This window comes from Ahaetulla prasina, chromosome 9, assembly GCF_028640845.1.
Source record: "Ahaetulla prasina isolate Xishuangbanna chromosome 9, ASM2864084v1, whole genome shotgun sequence".
In the NCBI taxonomy this organism is placed as follows: domain Eukaryota; kingdom Metazoa; phylum Chordata; class Lepidosauria; order Squamata; family Colubridae; genus Ahaetulla; species Ahaetulla prasina.
Window position 1 is genome coordinate 30,950,170 of NC_080547.1, and position 24,561 is coordinate 30,974,730.

The following is a 24,561-nucleotide window of genomic DNA, read 5'->3' on the forward strand; positions in this document are numbered from 1 at the left end:
ACATCGAAGCATAGCCAGCTGGACAAACAGGTTTAAAAACAGCTTCTATTCATGGGATAGACGTGGAATCACTCCACCTACATATGGAAACGTATGACTGGTTTTGTTTTACCCAATTACTTGTATAAGGATTATTCTTTATACTATTCATGTTGTCTTGTATTTTCTGTTATAGATTGCACTAGTAGAGGCTAAACCAGTTTCATTATATACATGATGTACAATGACAATAAAGGCTATTAGTACGGTTATATCCTTTATTCATTAAACATGAAACTCAGTCAACTGAACATTCAAAAATGCATCACAGATACCATTGACTGGTGCTAATGGTTGATACGGGTTGCTGCCAACATCCTAGAAATCAACCAAGTACCTTCTTAAGATGTACGATGTTCCAAGTAGCACAGTTTTTTGCAGATCCACTGGTATTATTGCAGGAAGCTGCAATTTCTTGATGTATTTTATAAAATACTTGGACATGGTACCAAGTGCCCCAATGGCAATGGGTATCACTGTTATATGTTTCATCCATAATCGCGTAGGTTCTATGGCCAGGTTGCGATATTTCGTGATTTTTTTCCTCTTTCTCTTCTTCTTATATTATTATTATTATTATTATTATTATTATTATTATTATTATTATTATTATTATTATTATTATTATTACATAATAGTAAAGCAACAGATCGAAACTATTTTGGCTCAAGTCAGAAATAAAACGATGAAATAAAAATAAAGCCCTGTTATATGTGATACCAATAAAGGAGAATATTTGTAGCTCAGGGTTGACATGAGGGGTCCTTGGTGCTTTCTGAGCTTGCTTGTTTTCTTGCAGACATTTCATTACCCAAACTAGGTAACACCATTAATGCTAGTCATATTTAGTGTTTTAATTTTTGTATATGTCTTTTTAACTTGGCTGTAAACCGCCCTGAGTCTTCGGAGAAGGGCGGTATAGAAATGTAAATAATAAATAAATAAATAATTAAATATATGCTAGTATATCATATGAAACATAGATAATATATTACAATACAATGTAATACAATAGAATATAATACAATAGAATATATTTAACAACATAATAATGCTACAATGCAGTAATATACTATAGCAATGTTATGAATATGCTGCTATATCAGGATAGGATAGTTAAGGAAATTAAAAGCTATCCATTTTATTACTGCATAAGCTGAACCCAAGTCCTCCCATTAGGTTTAAACTAAGAATAGAAGATATTAAGGGAGCTAAAAGTTTCTGAAACTATATAACATTTCCAATGCTACTTTTCCAGGTGCTACTTTCAAGTCATCAAAAAAGTGGCATTGCCCCTTTAAGGGAAAAAAGGGAAAAGTGACGCTGCCCCTTTTAAAAAAGGAGTAGGAGAATCGGCGCGAATAGCTCTCGCGAGATTACGCACGAATAATCCCACGAGAGGTGTTTTCTAATGCAAGATGGCGTCCGCTGGAGTCGGGGCCTCAGTGCCTGAGGATGGAGGCGAAGGGGAGGCCACCCCACCGCCTGTCCCGGAGCCGATGGCTGGGGAAGCTGCGGGGCCAACTGAGCAGGGAACAGGGGACTCGGAGACCGGGTGAGACCTGGCGATATGGCGGTCCAAGAGATCGAAATTGGAACCTTCATTTCTATCGGCTAGGAGTCTAAAATCCAGCGGGGCGCTCCTATTGGCTGGAGGTCTCGGATCCGCTTCCCATTGGTCAGAGTTTTGACTTTCCGCCCAATGAACTCCCTCCGGGTTCTTTCTCCCCGCCCGTCGAATCCCGGCTTTGCAGGAAAGCTTTCAATGGAGGGATGTAACGAGCCTGCCTCCCTTCCAGATGTTGAGACTACAGTTACCAGAATTCCCAGCCAGTTGCAATTAGTCAGGCCGCTGTCTCGTTTAATTTAGTCCTGACAATCTCCATTTGCCCTGTTCCTTTTCGGTTTTTAGGTGGTGGAGACTTAAGAAGATTCCTTTGGGAACATAGAGACCCAAGTTCTCTGTAGAGCAGGGGTTGGCTATAGTCATCCAGCTGCAGTCGCCTTTTGCTGCCGCCTGAACTCTCATCACTATTGATTCCAATAACCAATAATAGAATAGAATAGAATTTTTATTGGCCAAGTGTGATTGGACACACAAGGAATTTGTCTTGGTGCATATGCTCTCAGTGTACATAAAAGAAAAGATACCTTCATCGAGGTACAACATTTACAACACAATTGATGGTCATAGGGTCCAAAATTAACACTTAATGATACAACACTTAATGATAATCATAGGGTACAAATAAGCAATCAGGAACAATCAATATCAATATAAATCATAAGGATTACCAGCAACAAAGTTACAGGCATACAGTCATAAGTGGAAAGAGATTGGTGATTGGAACAATGAGAAGATTAATAGTAGTGCAGATTTAGTAAATAGTTTGACAGTGTTGAGGGAATTATTTGTTTAGCAGAGTAATGTTGGTTTGCTTACCTCTTGGGTTTGTTGAGCTGCAGACCACAATTTCTGCCTGAATATGTTACATGAGCAGGCATGCGGCGTGTGAAATAGTTAAAAGCATGGATCCACAGATTATGGTATAGGTTGTTAAATGTCACCAGCTTTGCTGTTTCCTTCTCTGGAATCAGGCTAGATATTTCTCCAGCATTATTTATTCTCTGCTGGTTCTGTTTCTTTTAAGATGTGGCTGGTGTTGATTAGACCAAGGGTCACCAACCTTGGTCCCTTTAAGACTTGTGGACTTCAACTCCCAGAGTTCCTCAGCCAGCTTTGCTGGCTGAGGGACTCTGGGAGTTGAAGTCCACAAGTCTTAAAGGGACCAAGGTTGGAGACCCCTGGATTAGACCGTAACTTGGTTCCCATCCCATGCTGTGCCTCCCCTTCTTATTTAGTGGCTACTTTGGTTAGTGACCATTCACAAATTCAATGGAAATAGAAATTTAATTTCCAACCAATGTGCAAATGTATAGTTATAGTTACCTGACTGAGAGAGAAATAATTTAGTCTTTTTACTGTGGTTTTTGATAGCTGTTTTGGGTTATAGCTTTTCACTTGAGTTTAGACATAATCTGGTGCTTGGGGAATAGTTGAGAATAGATCAACTGGAGTATATAATATTTATCCATGTTCTGTGAACCAAACTTAAAACAATCCCTCCAAAGCTAATCTGTATGACAAAATTATGATGGGGATAAAAGTATAGGAATGGTTACTATATGTGCTGTAGTGAGAAAAAATGTGGGTTACACATTTAATGTGACTAAAAATAGGCATATTTGCCAACAAATAGTGTTACAAATTGAAGGGTCTGTCACAGTGAGCGCACCTTAACTGCTCAGCATAAAGGGAAATCTAGTGAATAGAAATGCTTGAGATGACTCAAGCCTTCCCTTTTAAGAACCGTTGAAAAAAAAATTCTTGCAATGAAGCTATGGTTTGTACACCTAGATCTACATTTTCCCCGAATCAGTGAAATGTTTGTCAAAGCAGATTCAATCCTGGTGCTTCTGATTAAAAGGATAAGATGATGGATAAATATGTAAAAAAATAGCATCCTATAGTTTTGATTTGTTTTCAGTAAAAAGAAAAGATAGCTTGCTTTGAACCAGCTTTTCTCTATCTCTCTTAGCTTTTTAACAATAGCATTTTATTAAACTATGTGATTCCTGCCTGTTAGTAATGGGGGAGTGGGGAGTTGTTTGCTGTAAATATAAAAGTAAACAGCTTTTTGAGATATTGGGAGTAAAACAAAAGCATATAAATCTCCAAGTTCAGTTTAAATTTAAAAATGCTAAATGTTAGAATCAATAGACTCATTTGGTTAAATGTTTAAACTTAATAAAACAAGTTATAAACCTATAATAATGACTTTTAATGTCTTTCAGAGGTGATGCATCTCTAGCTGATGTCACCGCTACCCTGGAAACAGAGTCATCAAGTGGAAAAGATGCCTTGGTGTGTAAAAAAAACCCTGCACTCTAGATATAAACCATGTTTCATTATTGATGTGCGTATGTTAAAATCCTTTTACTAGATGTATGCAGATTGGAAGTGATTGCATTTTTGTTTCCAGTTTGAAAAGTAAATGGCAGTGTTAACTTGCAGTTGAAGCTGATTGGACTTAAAAATTCTGTTGGGAAAAAGTATATAGACATTTATGCAATTCCTTCAACCCTTTAAATTAATTTGAAGGTACTTCATTTGATAAATCATCTTAGGAATTCAGTTTGAAGAGATATTTCAACCATACTAAATAAGACTGGTTTGACAAAAAGGTAAAAATCCAAGATACTGAAATTAGAATCAAGTGTTGGTTTTGCAGTTGTATTTAGTCCCACAATATATGTCCTGGATTGTAATAAAAATGTGAAACGAGATAGTGCAAAGAAATTCATCTATGAAGTTGAGCAGGTGGGGATACAATGGTTACATAGGGAGATACATCACTCATGCTTACTGGAAGGAAAATATTTTAACTGATCTTGGTGGGTTTTTTGTTATTTTTATTCAAATGTTGTTACAGGAAGGTGTGGGCGATGGTTCAGAAGTCATGGATAATCAAGCTAGTTCTGTGGATGAGGATAATGGAAGACAACTTGGAGAGATTGAACTGCAGTGTGGAATTTGCACCAAGTGGTTCACTGCAGAAACATTTGGCATTGATACCACGTATGTAGTACCAGCATATTAATAAAATCTCTCTTGATGTTCAGTAGAAGTAATCAAAACATTTTCTCCAATCTTGCCAAAAGAGGGCAGCATATGCTTATATCTCAGGTTGGGTTCAAATAATTGGTTATCAGTTGAATTTGAAACTTCCCTTGTTACCTAAACATGGTTCAGTTTCATTAACACTTTATTTACATAATTATTTACAAACAAACAAAAACGGTTCACTTTATTTTGTTGTTTAGCAATAGACTATTGGCAATTACTGAATATTAACATCCTGTATAGGAATAAAAATGGCTTCTATTACATTGCAGGAGACATTTAATAGAAGAAAAACGATAATACCAGAGTTTTTGGGGCAGCATACTTTAATTGTATGAACCAGCATCAAATGGCTATGTACCAGGCTTTCAACACTTTTTCCAGTTCTTAACATCTCCCACAAGATGTTAGAAGGCCATTTTAAAACATTAGTTCTTTGATTCAGTTGAATATCTCTAGACTTCATTGTAGCTGCTTTGTGATTCCCGTGTGCCTGAATTTAGATATCGCCCTAAAACATAATCCAATTTATGAGGCTTTGGTTTATTGTATTGTGTGAACTCAGACAGTGGTGGATTATTTAATAAATTGTGATTATGTAGAGCATGATGTAACACAATATTATAGATGTTTTTAAATACACATACACACATCTTCCTACTAAGCTGAGGACCTTCCTTTCCTGTCTCTGCTGTGTATATTAATTAAGGCAGTTGTGCTGTGTAAATCGTAATGCTTAATTCAGTGGTCCCCAAACCCTAGGCTGCGGCTCACTACTGGGCCTTAATTTGTTCGGAACCGGGCCGAGGAAGTGGTAGGGTTGTTGCCGCTCACATGGAACCATGCTCTCTCTCTTCCCTCCCTCCCTTCCTCCCCTCCCCTCACCAGTCCGTAAAGCTGGAAAGATTGGGGAACTCTGGCTTAATTCATTTGGTTTTGAGTATGTCCAGCCATTTTAATAGGACATCCAAGTCTGTGGGGGCACCAACCCTCTGGAATGAGCTACCACCGGGTATTCGCCAACTCCCTGATCTTTGGATCTTTTGACGCGAGCTGAAAAAAATTCTGTTTCATCGCACAGGACTGGTGTAATGGTTTTAAATGGGTTTTTTTATTGGTTTTAAATGGTCTAGCCAACTTTGAATTTTTGCTTTTAAATTGGTTTTAACTTTTATATTGATTGTTTTATTTTGGCTGTAAACCGCCCTGAGTCCTTTGGGAGAAGGGCAGTATAGAAATTTAAATAATAAATAAATAAATAAATAAGTATTTGCGGGGTGAGGATTTACATATTTTCCCTTACATTTCCATGAAAATTTGAGGCTGCTTGTTTGCAGCTGTTTCTCTGAAATGTTTGACAGCCTTGGCTAACGCTGAGTAGGGAAATGCTGTTTTGCTGGCTCATTGTGAACAAATAATCCTAAAGCTGTAAACATCTATGCAGTTAATCAGCAGAGTGATAGGACATTTATCTTAAAAAAAACAACAACCAAGGGGTTTTATGAGCTATCATCTACAGGCCAATTCTTAGTCCAGTGCACATAAAATAAACAGACTGATACCATAGTTTATTTTCTACCTACTTCATGATTTAAAACCATTCTAATCCATCTGTATAGAGCACCTCATACAAAACCAGAGTTAAGCAAGCATTGACTTCAGATGTCTCAAGAAAACGCAGGCTCTGCTGAAAATCTGACAATAGTTTGTGTCACTTGGTAATCGGATTTATGAGAGTGTTTCTCACTGGCTCCAAATTTGGTAGTTGGTCTGAAGACTTAATGTTCAGAAATCTTGACTTTGATGTTCAGATTTCAAAAAGAACCAAACAAACTTACCTGTTCATGTGTTTATTTTCTCTATCTATGTCTATTGATGAGGGAGAAGAGCAGCAAAGTGCTAAATTGCTAAAGTTGGAAAGAGTCAGGTTGTGTGTCTACAGTATTCCTCTATTATTTGAGAAGAGCTTGGGATGTCTTTAAGCATTTAGTAGGCGAGCTAGCTTTTTTGCAAGAGTCTTGCAAAAATTATTTTTGGTAAATGGCCTGCCCAAGTGTTACTTTATTGAGTTTATAAAGTTACTGTACATTTTTCTTCCATCTAACTTATTGAGAACAATCACTGAATTATTGTTTCAGATCCTGCCTTCCTTTTATGACAAACTACAGTTTCCATTGCAACATTTGCCATCACAGTGGGAACACATATTTCTTAAGAAAACAAGCAAGTAAGCTGGTAGAAAAAAGTTTCTATTCTTGACTTTTCCTCATTCTCTTTCATATTTAAGTTATAAACTACCGAAGATGGGATTATCTCCAGTACTCTTAATCCTTTATCTCAGGAGTTATTAAGCCATGTACACTGTCTGAGATACCTATGGAATGGGCTGAAAACTGACTGGCAATATTACAACTGTTTTCAGAGGCTTTATAGATGAAGAGGAAGCTGGGTTTTTTAAACCAAAGTTCAGCTTTGTTGGGCTGCAGTGATTATAACATTAGCCCATTTAGATTAGATGGTCTACATGCAAACATACGGGCTCTTCCCTTCCCTGGCTATTCCCTTCCCTGGCTTTATTGGTTGTTCATTTTTGAAAATATGGCCTTACAGGCAGTCCTTGCTTAACAACAGTAATTGGGACTGGAATTTCCATCACTAAGTGATGCGATGGTGAAGTGCAATGTCACATGACTGCACAGTTTAGCAACAGCAGTTCTGCAGTTCCCAGTTACCATCATTAAATGAATCACCATGGGTCATTAAGCGAGGACCGCACATGACAATATCTTTTGATTTCCTTCCAGCATCCACTTTGACTTTGCTTGTTGGAAGCTGGTGGGGAAGGTCACAAATTCTGATCTTGTTTCTGCAGGATACTGCAATGGTCAGAAATCTAGTCTGGTTGCAGAACATGCTGGTTGCCAAGCACATGGATGGTGATCATTTGACTGTAGGGGCACTGTGAGGGCTAGAACATTGAGGACCAGTCTAAGTAGCCCTTGTTCAGTTGTTACCTGGGGACTACCTGTATCGCCAAAACCAAAAGGAACATAAAATTATTGAATTTATCTAATTTAACAGTGTAGCTCTCATGTTAGCTTTCTACACAGTCAAGACTCCCAAGATGTACAGTATCATCTTTCTCTCTTCTGTGCCCATTATTAAACCAATGTTGAAATTTCTTCTATAACATTTTTTTCACTCACACCTCTCTTAACTCCTGATGTTTATTTCAGACTATAGAATGTTATTGAAGAAGCTGGTCTCCTTTCTGTGTCTCTTTTCTTAAAGATTTGAAAGAAATGTGTCTTAGTGCCTTGGCGAATCTGACTTGGCAATCAAGGACTCAAGATGAACACCCCAAAACCATGTTCTCAAAAGACAAGGTATGGATAAGTGGTTCCTACTCTGGTTTTGGACCTCTAGAATGGCTAAATCATGTAGTACAGTTTTGCTAGTGGGTGGTGAAAGAAATCTCTTACCAGAAGAGTAAGATTAAATATTACCATGCACTTACCATGGCTAGGCAGCATTCAAAGCCATTTAGTAGAATAAATAATGTAATTTAAAAATTTCCATAGAGCCAATGCAGTAAGCAGTAGGCCATTTCTGAGATGAATAAAAGTATTTTCCAAAAGTTTGCAAGAGCTAAAATTCTCAGAACCAGCTTCAAGAGCAGTTTCCTGGTATCAAGTACGAAGGGAAGCCTGATTTGTTAGCAAGGATTTTTGCCCCCTGAGAAGTGAGTGCTTTGTGGTTTCAGACTAATGAGAATAAGCTTTGTACATTTTGTTGAACATTGAAAATCATTTCATACTCCTGATAAGAGGCCATTAGATCAGCCATGCTCTCTCATGCTACACATCTCCTCATATAGAAAACTTACATTTTCTTGGCAGGAATGTATGTTAGAATTCATATGTCATACGTCATGCTGTTGAATCAAAATGTGTATGTATGAAAGAATGTGTGATGTAGTGGTTAGGGATAAGGAATTATACTTCTCAAAATAACTTTATTCAAAGGGTTCTTATGAAGAAAAAGATAGAGTCACCTTACAGGAGAAATGGGTGGCATAAAAATGTAATATATTAGTTGAATTGTGCTCTGTGAGGAAAGGCAGAGTATACATCTATTAAAACTTGGTGAAATTTGTTCCTTCTATGTATTTGTCACCCACTCAGAATTCCAGATTATCTCCATGAATTACGGAAGCTGCCTTTAGCTCAATTTTAATCTGTACCTTGCCTTTTCTATGGGAAAGCAAAATGATCTTTTAGAGCTAATATTAATTTATCAGAATAACAGAGTTGGAAGGGACCTTAGAGGTGTTGTAGTCCAACCTCCTCCTCAACCAGGAAGCCCTACACAGTTTCAGACAAATTGTTGTCCAATCTCTTCTTAAAAACCTTCAGTGTTGTATCACCCACAACTTCTGGAAATGTATCCTTTGTTCTAGGTTGGCTCTCTCAAGAGGTTTCCATCCGTTGCTTCTTGTCCTATCTGCAGGTGCTTTGGAGAATAGGTTGACTCCCTCTTCTTTGTGTCAGCCCCTTAGATATTGGAACACTGCTATCATGTCTACTTCTTTTTATTAAACTAGACATATCCAATTCCTGGAACAGTTCTTTGTATGTTTTAGCTTTCAGCTTGTTTCTGTGCATTTAGCTTAACCCTGTTTATATTATAAATCTTTCTTATAATGAAAAGACATATAATAGGTGGTTAGTTAAACTTGGTAAATTTCCTGGGCTGTTAACTTCCCTGTCATCATTATATTTGATTTTTTCCCCTCCCCAAACAGGATATTATACCCTTTATTGATAAGTACTGGGAATGTATGACAACACGGCAAAGACCAGGAAAAATGACTTGGCCAAACAATATAGTAAAAACAATGGTAAGTCAAGATGAACAAAACTGCCATTTTTCTTATTGATCAGGTTTGATTACGAATTGGGAGAAAACACATTAGTGAGTAGAGTTAACATATTTTGTTTTGTAGTTCAATTTCTCACTCACTGGTGCAGAAGTTTATATTATTCAATTTTGGACTATATGAATTGCATCTGATCTCTGCCGGAGGTGTTTGAATCGATCTTGTTTGAATGCTTTATTCTAGTGCAAAGAAAGAGATGTGTTTTTGGTAAAAGAGCATCCAGATCCAGGTAGCAAAGATCCAGAAGAAGATTACCCCAAATTTGGACTCTTAGACCAGGTAATGTCAGTGATATAGAACATCTTCCAGTATGCTGGCAAAATTTCACCACAGGGTAAATATAGATAATACTGAGTAAGACTTTGAATTTGGACTTTTTCTGAGCAATGGAAGGTTCTAGGTAGGTAGAGAAGTTCCAGTTGGGCAAATATAACCCAGAAGATTACAGTTTTGGGGAGAAAGAGAAAACAAACCATTTGAGCAGAAACAACATCTTTCACTATTAGGTAGTAGGACACAAGTCTGGCTTCTACCCAAATGTCCTTCCTTGAAACCTGGGATGGACAGCCTCACATAGGCTATTTCTTTCCCGCAGGCCAAAGATAAACATCTCAAAATGTTGCTGGAAAATTATTTTTAAAAGTTTTACATTTGGTGGTTGTTGACTCGCTAGTAGGATGCTAGTTTTTTGGAATGACTGAAATTGCTCACACCTAGGAACAGCAGGTGTCTGCTGTAGAATTTACCTGGGGGAAAAAATCCACCACATAGTGGGATTCGTTTCTGAGAGAACAGGAATTGTAAGATATAGGGTGTGTTGACAGCTTTCAAATCTTAACTAATTGAAACAGTTGCAAATTGTGTCTGAAAGTTTTGTTTGCTTGTTTAAAGAAATACACTTCACTTTCTTTTTAGGACCTTGCTAATATTGGTCCTGCATATGATAACCAAAAACAGAGTAATACTGTATCTACTAGTGGAAATCTAAATGGTAAGTTTGTTTATTTTATTTTTCTGAAATGAGGAAACATGAATTTCAAATTTTCAATCCTCAGACTCTGTAGTTGAACATATTTTCTTTACAAATCCAAATATAATTAAGTTTACATCCATTGTTTATTTTTGTTTCTTGTTTGGGTTTTTAATTTTTTTGTTCTTTTTTTGTATGTTACAGCAATAAACAATTAAATAAATACAGTAGTGGCCAAAATTGTGGAAACCTTTTGGGAAAAGTGTATTTTTGAGGTTTGATGGCTAAGAACACCACTTTTTTTTTGGAGTAGTACCATAAAATTATATATTAATGGAAAGATAATTTAATCAACAATGTAATGCTTTTCAACCTTTGTTTGAGAGTTAAAAGTGGCTTTTTTCATGGAATTATAGATTTTAGGTCAAGTTCCTGCAGTCTGCACTGAACAATCCTTGCACTCAACTTTACATTGCATTGAACCATTCATCTTATATACACCCAGATGATTTTCTTCTGTCATGTAGTCTCTTAATTCTTCTATCATCAGTTGCTGTTGTGCACCTTTTCCGGCCTTTACCAGTGTGGTTTTGTAATGACTGAGTCTTATTATACCTCTTCAAAAACTTAGAAATGCCACCTTTGGTTAAGTTTCCACCAATTTTTCTTCTAATTTCTTTATAACTGTACCCTTGTTCCCTTAATAATACTATTTTACATCGCTTTCTGGGTGACCAGTAAACTCTTTGCACCATTATTTTAATTTTATTACGTTTTACAAGCTCACTAAATGAAAGAACACAAAAAACCTCAACCAACTTGATAGCCATCACATAACACACTGACAAATGTCCTCCTCTCAGCTTCAATACATGACATCAATAACTGAATCCTACTGTGATCTGATTGGCTCATTGCCAAAACAAGATGACACCTGATTGGCTCTCTAAACACTCATGCTCATTGGCTACAATCAGATGAAGGAAAGCTACCTGATATCAACCTAAGCAAGTTGTGCTTCCTTTTTCTGGTTATTTGGCTATAACTTTTCATAGAATACAGATAATTGAACAAACTTTGTTGCATTACATTCTTGATTAAATTATCTTTCCATTGATATATAATTTTATGGTACTACTCCCAAAAAAGTGGTGTTATTAGCCATCAAACCTCAAAAATACACTTTTCCCAAAAGGTTTCCTCAATTTTGGCCACTACTGTAGTTAAATTAGATTGCAGTCCTATGCCTGATAGCTTGAAACTTCCACTGTATTAAATGGGAGAAACTCCTAGTTAAGTGTTCATAGGAATACACCTTTATTGAATTGATTTTGAATTATGTAAGATTAGAAGCTATGTTGAAAAATTCTTTCTGGATTATGTTTACATGAAAAGGCATACCATATGTGTATGTGCTTGAATCTGTGTTATTTATTGTAAGAAACTACGTGGATTCTTTTTCAGAATTGGAGAGTATAATTTGGCTAACAATCCCCCCTCCCCATCCCATTTAATAATTGAACATCAACTAGAAAAGCAGTCTGGCAACTTTAAAAATATAATCTTAAATTGAAAAAAATATTCCTATAGTTTATTCAAGCTTGTTACTTTTTACAGCATGAATCGGTGGTTGTGCATCTTACTTACTCTCTAACTTACTCTATGGAGGTTCTCATTCATCCAGATCATGGTTTTCCCAAAGGTGCTTTTATTTTAAAGGCAACTGGACTTTCTGGGGGGAGTTTTAAGACATTTCCTTTCGCATCCAAGAACTGAAGAGGCTTCTTCAATGAGAAGCAATATGTCTTAAAGAAAAATCAGAAAATCCTGTTGCTATTAAAACAAAAGCACTTTTGCGAACAGCTTTCTTTCCCAAACTCATCTGGAAATATATTTGTACTTCTAAAGATCCCCTTATTTAGTTCAGCGAGACTTACACAAGAACCTTCTCCAAGGATTAAATCTCACCTAGTCCTATTCTAAAGGTAATGCAAATTAAGGAGGTTCAATAAAAATTAATTTCCCTTTAATTATTGGATTCAGTTGTCATTGCAGATAAGTCCCATGCAAGGAATGAAAAGGTTGGCTGAGAAGTAAAGTCCTTTCTTGCCAATCCATTCGGATTTCATAGTAACCCTGGAGGTTTCATGCTTCTTCAGAGTAAGAATAAAGAACCCTGGTTGTTCTGTCCCTCCTCTACTTAGCCTGTTTTCACGCTGGCAGTAAAAGAAAGTTAGCCGCTTCCTCCATTTCTGAGAGGGAATCCAATGAGAAAAGGAACAGAGGAATTTTCAGCCTTTTAAGAAGTTATTAAATGAATTTCCAATGACTTTGATTTCTGAACAGACACACAAGGGTGGGTATTATTGTTTAATTTCCATTTCATGTTATGGTGTTTTGTTTTTATGTTATAACTCGACAACAACATGGTGCAACTTCTGTTCTTACAGGTGGAGCCTCTTTGGGAGGTGAATATTTGCTTTTCAGCTTCCTAAAACTTAAGTATTATGTGAAAAGCCTCCCCCACCCCCTTTGTTTTGTTTGGCCAAATTGTCGTAGAAACTCAGTATAATTAATTAATCCCAAGCCTACCACATAAATTTGTAAGTGTAATGTTTAAACATTTAATATGAAGTATTTACAATGGTTAAAAGCCATATTCTCTATTTCATTGATTATATAAAAACTTGAATTTTAATACAATTTAATTGATTGATTTGGTTTCTGTGGAAGAGGTTTGGATGCAAGTATGTAGATATGTAACCTCGGTTCTTCCTGTGTAAAATAGGAAGAATTTTTGTCTAGGTTTTTGTGTAGTCTAAGGTTGTATAGGGTAAATGTTGCTCCTTATCCTGAGCTTTACTGTATACAGGTAATCCTCCACTTATGACTAGTCAGTTAGCAACTATTTGAAATTACAACAGCCCTTCCCCCAAAAACGTACAACCACAGGTTGAAGTTCCAGTGGCTTCCTTCATGGTCACATGATCATATTTTGAACACACAGCAAACGGCCCTCAGTTACAGGCAGTTTCAGTGTTCTGCACTCCTGTGTCTGGAACTTGCAACATTTTTGTTGGAAACCAGCATTTATTCCGGTTTCTGGAAAAAAACAATCCCATAGCAAACAATGGGTTTGCTTAACAACCATGGTATTTGCTTTACGATCACCATATTTGCTTAACAACTACCACAAAAAAGATCATAAAATTGGATGAAATCCTGTGATGATCTGTTTATCAACCACTTGCAGACCCAGTTATGGCCGTAAGTTGAGGACTACCTATAAACTTAAAGTATTGGAAAATGTATTTTAGAAAACACACGTTTTGGCTCTGTCTCAATAGGCTGCTAAAAACTGAAATAAAATCATTCATACAACACTGCCTTCTGAATTCAGACAAATCAGTTTTTACCTCACTTAGTATGCTCCTCTATAATAGCTCTTACTACACAGTCCTAAGAGAAGGCTGGTTCATGGATTTTGATCTTGGACAAGAGAAAAACTATTCAGACACAAAGTTTACTGGTTAGTAAAACATGGCAAGGTTCGGATATGCTGTGACAAAATGTGACTTATTTCACTTGAACCTAGTGTATTACCGGAATCTAACCACTGTATTTTATAAGTGGATGGGAGCAAGTGACAAAAAGTTTGTCACAACCTTGAAATGTCAGAATGCCAAGTCCTTCTGTGTCCATGTTATAACTTTGCAGACAAATCAGGGGCAGAGCTTGCAATGTAATGTCACAAAATGCATATTTGATTATTTTGGCGACACTGCCTGAGTTGTCCTTAGTAAAATAAACCATGTCTGGACAAAGTTTGCTTATCTGCCTCAGCCACAGCTTAGTCTAAGACTGTCTCAGTCATCAATACTGTTTGGATGAAGTATTTATAGTCTGCTGAAGCCCCAAATTAGTTCTTCCTGGTTTTGAAAAAGTTGCTTAAGCCAGCCTGGAAATAGTCCAAATCCATGTGATAAAGAGTCTCTTGCCTGAATTCAGGTAGGAAGTCCAAAGATGCAGAGAGAGAAGCTGTTGTTTTTTTATAAGAGAACCTACCTTGCAATAATGAAAATAAAAATCTGTACATCTTCCACTTAAAACAGCTCATTTAGTGACCATTCAAGGTTACAACGGCACTGAGAAAAGTGACTTATGACCGGTTTTTGCTCTCAGTGATGGTCACGTGATTCAGAGACTTACGAGGGTTGCAATGTCCCTGGGTCACGTGATCCCCTTTTGCGGCCTCTGACAAGCAAAGTCAATGGGAGAACCAGTCACTTAACAACTGGGTTACTAGCTTAGCAACTGCAGCGATTCATTTAACAACGATGACAAGAAAGGTCGTAAAATAGGGCAGAATTCACTTAACAACTGTCTCGCTTAGCCACAGAAATTTTGGGGTCAGGTTGCCCAAAATTTGGGTTGTGGTTGTAAGTCGAGGACTACCTGTGTTTCAAATTAATTGGTGGTGGTACCGAAGATAATATTCCCTTTAAGGGCTGTGTTTCCTTAAACTGGATCTCTGATTTCATACTTTTTTTTTTTTTTTTTTGGCATTTATATCCCGCCCTGCTCTGAAGACTCAGGGCGGCTTACACTATGTTAGCAATAGTCTTCATCCTATTTGTATATTTATTTACAAAGTCAACTTATTGCCCCCAACAATCTGGGTCCTCATTTTACCTACCTTATAAAGGATGGAAGGCTGAGTCAACCTTGGTGGGACTAGAACCTGCAGTAATTGCAAGCAGCTGCTGTTAATAACAGACTGCATTAGCAGTCTGAGCCACAGAGGCCCCTTAAGAGTACTTATTACTTTGGATTTCATATAGGTAGTACTTTAATATTTCATACTGACAATCACAATTGAGCCCCAAATTTCTGTTGTTAAGTGAGATTTTGCCCCATTTTACAACCTTTCTTGCCACAGTTGTTAAGTGAATCACTGCAGTTGATAATTAGTAACCCAGTTGTTAAGTGAATCTTCCCCATTGACTTTGCTTGTCAAAAGGTTGCAAAAGGAGATAATATGACCCTGGGACACAACAACCGTCAAAAATATGAACCAGTTGCCAAACACCTGAATTTTGATCATGTGATCTTAGGGTTAGGGTTGTTGGAAAGATCGTAACTGAAAAACGGTCATAAGTCGTATTTTTCAGTGCCGTTGTAACATTGAATGGTCACAAAATGCATATTTGATTATTTTGGCGACACTGCCTGAGTTGTCCTTAGTAAAATAAACCATGTCTGAACAAAGTTTGCTTATCTGCCTCAGCCACAGCTTAGTCTAAGACTGTCTCAGTCATAAATACTGTTTGGATGAAGTATTTATAGTCTGCTGAAGCCCCAAATTAGTTCTTCCTGGTTTTGAAAAAGTTGCTTAAGCCAGCCTGGAAATAGTCCAAATCCATGTGATAAAGAGTCTCTTGCCTGAATTCAGGTAGGAAGTCCAGAGATGCAGAGAGAGAAGCTGTTGTTTTTTTATAAGAGAACCTACCTTGCAATAATGAAAATAAAAATCTGTACATCTTCCACTTAAAACAGCTCATTTAGTGACCATTCAAGGTTACAACGGCACTGAGAAAAGTGACTTATGACCGGTTTTTGCTCTCAGTGATGGTCACGTGATTCAGAGACTTACAACGGTTACAATGTCCCTGGGTCATGTGATCCCCTTTTGCGGCCTCTGACAAGCAAAGTCAATGGGAGAACCAGTCACTTAACAACTGGGTTACTAGCTTAGCAACTGCAGCGATTCATTTAACAACGATGACAGGAAAGGTCGTAAAATAGGGCAGAATTCACTTAACAACTGTCTCGCTTAGCCACAGAAATTTTGGGGTCAGGTTGCCCAAAATTTGGGTTGTGGTTGTAAGTCGAGGACTACCTGTGTTTCAAATTAATTGGTGGTGGTACCGAAGATAATATTCCCTTTAAGGGCTGTGTTTCCTTAAACTGGATCTCTGATTTCATACTTTTTTTTTTTTTTTTTGGCATTTATATCCCGCCCTGCTCTGAAGACTCAGGGCGGCTTACACTATGTTAGCAATAGTCTTCATCCTATTTGTATATTTATATACAAAGTCAACTTATTGCCCCCAACAATCTGGGTCCTCATTTTACCTACCTTATAAAGGATGGAAGGCTGAGTCAACCTTCGGCCTGGTGGGACTAGAACCTGCAGTAATTGCAAGCAGCTGCTGTTAATAACAGACTGCATTAGCAGTCTGAGCCACAGAGGCCCCTTAAGAGTACTTATTACTTTGGATTTCATATAGGTAGTACTTTAATATTTCATACTGACAATCACAATTGAGCCCCAAATTTCTGTTGTTAAGTGAGATTTTGCCCCATTTTACAACCTTTCTTGCCACAGTTGTTAAGTGAATCACTGCAGTTGATAATTAGTAACCCAGTTGTTAAGTGAATCTTCCCCATTGACTTTGCTTGTCAAAAGGTTGCAAAAGGAGATAATATGACCCTGGGACACAACAAGCGTCAAAAATATGAACCAGTTGCCAAACACCTGAATTTTGATCATGTGATCTTAGGGTTAGGGTTGTTGGAAAGATCGTAACTGAAAAACGGTCATAAGTCATATTTTTCAGTGCCGTTGTAACATTGAATGGTCACTAAATGAACTGTTGTAAGTCAAGGACTACCTATACTTAGCGCTTACTTTATACTCTGCCCTATACTAATGTTCGAAGTAGTAGTCCACCAACACACTTGTCTCTGAGTTGATCGGAAGCAAGGAATCCAGAGCCTGAACAGATCTACTTCTATTACTCACTAACTGCACACATCTTTTTACATTCCAATCAGTTCATTCTGAATTACTGTTCTACTCACATTTGAGTTGTAAGTTCACAATGAACCCTGCTGTTTATAATATTTTTCAGATCCAATTGGTCCGAAGTTTTGATTCCCAGTATTTTCCCACATTCATTTATTGATGATACAGTATATAGATAGATACATGGGTTCACGTACTTAGGAAGCAAATGGCTAAACTGAAGAGAGAGAGAAAGAGTTAAATGGGCAACACAGTAATGTTAATGAATTATGATAATCAGTTGCCTATTTGGCAGAAAAATCTTGTGCTTTGATTTTCCTATCTTTTAGTCTTTGAATGATAGATGATTGAGCTGGGCTAGCAACTGTGTGACCAAATTTCTTCTAATTCTTAATTAAGCCTCAGTTCCCCCTTTGTTATTGAATACAATCTTATTTTTGTCTTTGTATCATTTGAATCTCTGAAAAAAATTATGGTGGTGATTTTATTTACTGTCAGCCCAGTGACATACATGATAGAGTTGCTTGTGTCTCACTTAAAATACCATTTTTGATTCCCAAGTTAGAATAGGCCAGGAAGTGAACAAAACATACACTGATTTTTTTAGAGCAGTGAAATTCTGCTTCCCACCTGCTTCCTATTTGGCCTTGTTGAAGTTCAAAGATACCCAAGGGGATTAGGGCTGATTCCCCAATCATATCAATAGATGACATACGATTGTGGTGTTTCTCTTTCCAAGGGAGCCTTGTGCCAGGAACTAGTGGGAAAGGAAGAGGGGCCAAACGCAAGCAGCAAGAAGGAGGAACTACAGGAACAGCCAAGAAAACCAGGAGGTAAGTCCCGAGAATTTGGCTTCATACAGAAAACATGGGAAAAGGAGATTAATTAATATCATTCTGTGGGCAGGTAGTCCTGACTTATAACCATTTGTTTAATGATGGTTAAACGCCACTGAAAAAAAGTGACTTAAGACCATTATTCACACGACCATTGCAGCATTCCCATGGTCCTGTGGTCAGAATTTGGATGCCTGGCAATTGGTTCATATTTCTGATGGCTGCAGTGTCCTGGGGTCATGTGATCACCCTTTATGACCTTCTGACAAGCAAGGTCAATGAGGAAACCACTTAACACTGTGTTACTAACTATTGCAGTGATTCATGTAACAATTATGGCAAGAAAGGTAAAATGGGGCAAAACACACTTAACAACTGTCCCCCTTAACAACAGAAATTTTGGGCTCAATTCTGGCTGTAAATCGAGGATTACTTATATTGTTATTTATTCTTTTATTGCCTTTCTGCATAGTATTCCTACCAAGAGGGAATCACTAAGCTCAGGTTTTTCAAATTGGGCAACTTTCAGATGTGTGGACTTCAACTTCCCCAGGTAGTATCTTAAAATTGCCCAGTTTGAAAAGCACCAAGTTAGCTCATAGTCTAGAATATCAGTGTAGAAAATCTTGGATCATTTGTACACTATGTTGATTTAGGAAAAACATGACAGCAAAAACATGAGAGAGCAGACATCTGAGGGACTTCCCAGCATGCATATATCTGTCGGAACCTTTTTATAGCTGCTATCAGAGACTGTTGTTAGAATAGAACAGAACAGAACAGAACAGAACAGAACAGAACAGAATAGAATAGAATAGAATAGAATAGAATAGAATAGAATAGAATAGAATAGAATAGAATAGAATAGAATAGAACAGAATTTTTTATTCTATTCTAAGAAGTGGCCAAGTGTGATTGGACACACAAGGGATTTGTCTTGGTGCATAGGCTCTCAGTGTACATAAAAGAAAAGATACCTTCATCAAGGTACAACACTTAATGATAGTCATAGGGTACAAATTTAACACTTAATGATACAACACTTAATAATAGTCATAGGCTACAAATAAGCAATCAGGAAACTATCAGTATAAATCATAATGGTGAAAGCAACAAAGTTACAGTCATATAGTCCTAAGTGGAAGGAGATGGGTGATAGGAACGATGAGAAGATTAATAGTAGTGCAGACTTAGTAACTAGTTTGACAGTGTTGAGGGAATTATTTGTTTAGCAGAGTGATGGCATTCGGGAAAAAACTGTTCTTGTGTCTCGTTGTTCTGGTGTGCAGAGCTCTATAGCATCGTTTTGAGGGTAGGAGTTGAAACAGTTTATGTCCAGGATGTGAGGGGTCTGTAAATATTTTCACGGCCCTCTTTTTGACTCGTGCAGTATACAGGCCCTTAATGGAAGGCAGGTTGGTAGCCATTGTTTTTTCTGCAGTTCTAATTATCCTCTGAAGTCTGTGTCTGTCTTGTTGGGTTGCAGAATCAAACCAAGTTTAAGTTGTCTTTGTGTAGCTTCTCATATGGGTTGGCAGCAAACTATGGAAAGTAATGATTTTTGAGTTGCAACCAGCCCTTCTGTTCCTCCTCTTGATCTGTACTACTTTGTTGCTGTTGTATCACATTTATATTATTTATATTTTTCTTTAGATAATTGGCCATTTTGTTGTATGCCTAGAAGAGAAGGAATAAATTAAAATTATGATGGTGATCAACACTATGAATCAAAAGGATCTGTTCCTCCCTCTTTCCTTGCTTGGAAGGCTGAGAGAGATTTGCTTTTTACTGATTCATTTTGTTTCCACAGTGATCCTTTGTTCTCTGCTCAGCGTCTTCCACCTCATGGCTATCCGTTGGAGCACCCTTTTAATAAGGATGGGTATCGTTACATTTTGGCAGAGCCAGACCCCCATGCTCCTGACCCTGAGAAGTTGGAGCTAGATTGCTGGGCGGGAAAGCCTATCCCTGGAGATCTCTACAGAGCCTGCCTCTATGAACGGGTCCTTCTAGCTCTGCATGACCGAGGTACCAAGCTGCTCGATCTCATTGGATGTTTCCCCCATTTGGTGATCAGGGATGGTTAAAAAGCAGTGATTGTACAAAACTGAATTCTTGTCTGTGTTGCTTAAGATAGAGGCTGTTTTGTAAAAAGAAAACCAGCCTTGATAGTTGTGTCACAGATCTCGGCAATGTGATCTTGGGATTTTGTAGAGCTATCTCAAGATAGCTATCTCATAAGATAAGATGATCTTATTTGTGGAATTGTATGGAAGAGTCATGGGGGAAGAAAGGAAAAACAGTAAATGGATCATCATAGGAATTCAGAAAGGCAAATACAGGAAAGACTCTGTGTTTGGAGATTGTTTCTGTCATTGGCTTTTTTTTTTAACTGCAAAGCAGTGCATAATTAAAAACATCTTTGAGCGATGGTTGCAATTAATGGGCTAGTTTGTACTTTAAAAAATCCATAGTTCAATTCCCATCATTTTCAGAGAAAGGCCTTTTAATATCTTCAATATCTTGAAGAGCAGCAGAATTCTAGAGAGCCGTTGCAAAGGCAGGAAGATTGGTCTGGAAATTTCCTCCAAATAAAATATCCAGTACATTTTATTTGCATTGCATAGGATAGTTTGCAAAAATACATGTTTGTTCCTTATATCAGAACATTTTCTGACTGACACCGTACACTTTCTAAGAATAATTCCTCGGAAAAAATGAAGTTTGGAACTGTCAGACTAGTCTAATGCATTGTATTTGGAGTTAGATAAAAATAAGAACTAGAAATTCACATCGTATGTTGTTGGCTGGCAATCAAAATACACTGTAGCGCAGGGGTCTCCAACCTTGGCAACTTTAAGACTTATGGACTTCAACTCCCAGAGTTCATCAGCCAGCAAAGCTGGCTGAGGAATTCTGGGAGTTGAAGTCCACAAGTCTTAAAAGTTGCCAAGGTTGGAGACCCCTGCTGTAGTGTATTAAACAAACTGTACCAGGAATGTGTGATACAGCAGAGAGGAGAGTAGTGATACTTCAGAGACTTTCTGTTCCCAGAGGTTGTTTAATTTCTTCATGATCAGCACTCACGCAGATGTTTATCGTTCTTTGCCTTTATCCCACCTGTTGCTGCAGCGCCTCAGTTGAAGATCTCAGATGACAGGCTGACAGTCATTGGAGAAAAAGGGTACTCGATGGTACGAGCCTCACATGGGGTGCGAAAGGGGGCCTGGTATTTTGAAATATCCGTGGATGAGATGCCACCTGAAACGGCTGCCAGACTTGGGTGGTCTCAGCCTTTAGGTAAGCTGCTGCTCCTTCTTTCATTAGTTTGTGACCTGTCACTTTCTTCCACTGAGGACCTTGGTGTATGTTGCAGGCATTGGGCAAAGGGGCTTTGTCACAGACCCTATCTCCTTTTCATCTTCCTTATACATAGAACATAGAATCACAGCATGATGGTCTAGAGGCAGAGCTTTCGCCTCACAATCAGGAGGCTGTGAGTTCTATCCTAGGTAGCGGCAGATATTTCTCTTTCTGAGCACAGTGAGTAATTGTCTGCTATGAACACTGCATAGGTGTCAGGAAGGGCATCTGGCCAGCAAATGCTCAGCTCCATTCAGTGGCCCCAACTCCACCCTGATGCAAAGGATTACAGGGTCATTAAAAGAAAAAAAAATCCTTAGAACATAGAATCATAGGGCTAAAGGGACTTCAGAAGTCTTCTAGTCCAATGCCCTGCTTAAGGCAGGAGACCTTATACAATCCCAGTCAAATGGTTTTCCAGTCTATTTTTGAAAACATCCAGTGATGGAGCACCCACAGCTGTGGGAGGCAATCTATTACATTGAATAATTGTTCCCACTGTCAGAAAATTTCCCCTACTTCTAGATTGGATGTCTCTTTAGCAGGCTACCCTCCATTGCTTCTTGTCCTGCCCTCTGGTGCTTTGGAAAACAAATCAGCCCCTCAAGTACTGGAAGACAGTTAACATGTTCCCTGTAATCCTTCTCTTCGATGGGCTCGGCTAAATGATTGGTCCACAAATGGGAGTAGATGGCAAGAAGGTAATAGGCAGTAGGAAGAAGGCAGAATTGCTTAATTCCTTCTTTATATCTGTTTCAGGATACACTCTTCAGTTTCATTTAACATGGCCTATTTCCTTGGACTAAGGGGTCCCCAGCTTTCCAAATCAGTGGAAATACAATATTTATGACTTGACTCCTTCCCTAATTATTTTCCTAGACAAGGCTTGTAATCCATACATTCTTGTTGCATAGGCAAAGATACACATAGAAGCAGCTGTACCATTCAAGCTTCCAGGATCGGCTAGCAAGGAACCAAATTCATGTTCTACTAAAATAACCACCCCCGTAACATTTTGAAGCATTCTGTAGACAAATGCAATCAAGTACTTGACAAACGTAACATTTTGTTTTCTACAGGAAACCTTCAAGCTCCTCTAGGTTATGACAAGTTCAGTTACTCCTGGCGTAGCAAGAAAGGGACAAAGTTCCACCAGTCCATCGGTAAACATTATTCATCAGGTTACGGCCAGGGGGACGTGCTTGGTTTTTATATCAGCCTTCCTGAAGACACAGAAACAGCTAAATCCTTGCCGGATACCTACAAAGACAAGGTGGGTCTTCTATTTAAGCCTCATTTTAATAGAGTTGGCTGGGCATTTCCATAGGATGCCATAAGAGCTCTGGGATTTGTCACTGAAATTCTGGAATAAACTGGGAAACTAATGGGGCAGCATGTCTTAGGATCATAAGTGTTCTTTATATAAAAAACTGGCATAGGTACTTTAAATATGTGAAACTTATTTTGTGTATACATAGACAGCCAAGTGTTTATTTGTATATTTAATTCATATCCCACCTTTATTATTTTGATAAATAACTGAAGGCGGTGAACATATCTAAACTCCTTCCTCCTAGTGTCTCCACAACAACTCTGTGAGGTGAGTTGGGCTGAGAGTGACTGGCCCAAAGTTACCTAGCTGACTTTCATGGATAAGGCTGGTCTTGAACTCATAGTCTCTCGATTTCTAGCCTGGTGTCTAGATCAAACTGGCTCTCAAGTAGATAGGTTCCTAACAAATGTCTAACCCTAACCCAGTGGTAGTCAACCTGGTCCCTACCGCCCACTGGTGTGCGGTAGGGGTTTTGTCCAATACTGAAGCACTTTCCTTTTTTTTAATTTAATTGACTTTTAAAAAAAAAATTCATAGCATTATTTAAAAACATTTTCATTAGGTTTTCATAAAATTCCCTGTGACAATTGAAATTTCTGAAAATATACTATTTATATCGCCCGTGCATAAGTTTAGTTCACGTTACCTAAGTGAAACTAAATGGCGCTATAGTGCAACCGCAAACAAAAGAGCCTCGTCCCAGAATAGCTCGCGCATCTCCCCCCACACCACCCAGCTGTAACAGACAAGCAGAGCTGGTAGCTGGCGCCCCCACTCAACCCAATCCACGATGCTCGAGAGGCATGTGCAAACGATGATACACAGTGCATTACTGTGGAACTGGTGGGCGGTTAGAAAATTTTACTACTAACAGAGATACAAAAGTGGGCTGTAGGTATAAAAAGGTTGACTATCCCTGCCCTAACCCATCCCTAACAAATGTCTTCTTAAATACTGAGCGCTCTATTCAGTCTGCAACTGAAATAATTGAGGGTGCTTTGTACTTTTTATTAAGCTAGGAAGGAACTGATCTGTCTTGATTAGAATAAGACATTGGAAGAAATAACAAGCAGGAACAAGGGCTGCTATAATTTTCTTGTTTAATTGAAATATATTTCTATGTTGATTTTTCAAGATGCAGATCTTTGCAACGTACCTTAAAGTTCGGTTCATATTCCCAGTCCTTGATATTTGATAGTTGCCCATGTGCTTTTCTCTTGCCCACCACAATCCATGAATTTCTACTCTTGCTGAAGGTGGCAACTTCTGTTGCAGACCCCAAGGAAAAACTCCTTGTTGAATTAATCAGTTGAAGTCACATTTGGGTCAATAACCAGCAGTTGCATTTCTGTCTCATCATTGTTTTACAAATGAATTTCTGGCTTTGATGTCTTCTCCTGTGTGTTCTCCTTAGGCTTTGATCAAGTTCAAAAGCTATTTGTACTTTGAAGAGAAGGACTTTGTGGACAAAGCTGAGAAAAGTTTAAAGCAAGCTCTGGGAAGCCAAGTAAGTTGGTCTTTAGAAGAAGACATTGGGCTGCTGAAAAGAATTGCATGTCATAGAGTTGGAAGAGGCCTTTTACATCTTT

General features: G+C 38.1%; 1 protein-coding gene across 1 annotated transcript in view; it reads left to right on the forward strand.

The window, feature by feature from the left end:
* The first annotated feature begins 1,447 nt into the window (after positions 1-1,447).
* ASH2L (ASH2 like, histone lysine methyltransferase complex subunit) overlaps positions 1,448-24,561 on the forward strand; it is a 29,258-nt gene continuing 6,144 nt past the window's right edge. The window contains exons 1-14 of the mRNA XM_058194133.1: positions 1,448-1,594; positions 3,895-3,964; positions 4,533-4,678; positions 6,862-6,950; positions 8,015-8,109; positions 9,528-9,623; positions 9,846-9,941; positions 10,578-10,653; positions 13,083-13,100; positions 18,180-18,273; positions 20,087-20,304; positions 21,409-21,576; positions 22,719-22,912; positions 24,387-24,479. Of these exons, the coding sequence (XP_058050116.1) occupies positions 1,458-1,594; positions 3,895-3,964; positions 4,533-4,678; positions 6,862-6,950; positions 8,015-8,109; positions 9,528-9,623; positions 9,846-9,941; positions 10,578-10,653; positions 13,083-13,100; positions 18,180-18,273; positions 20,087-20,304; positions 21,409-21,576; positions 22,719-22,912; positions 24,387-24,479 (1,590 nt within the window). The 5' untranslated portion in view covers positions 1,448-1,457. The remainder of the gene's footprint in view (positions 1,595-3,894; positions 3,965-4,532; positions 4,679-6,861; positions 6,951-8,014; positions 8,110-9,527; positions 9,624-9,845; positions 9,942-10,577; positions 10,654-13,082; positions 13,101-18,179; positions 18,274-20,086; positions 20,305-21,408; positions 21,577-22,718; positions 22,913-24,386; positions 24,480-24,561) is intronic.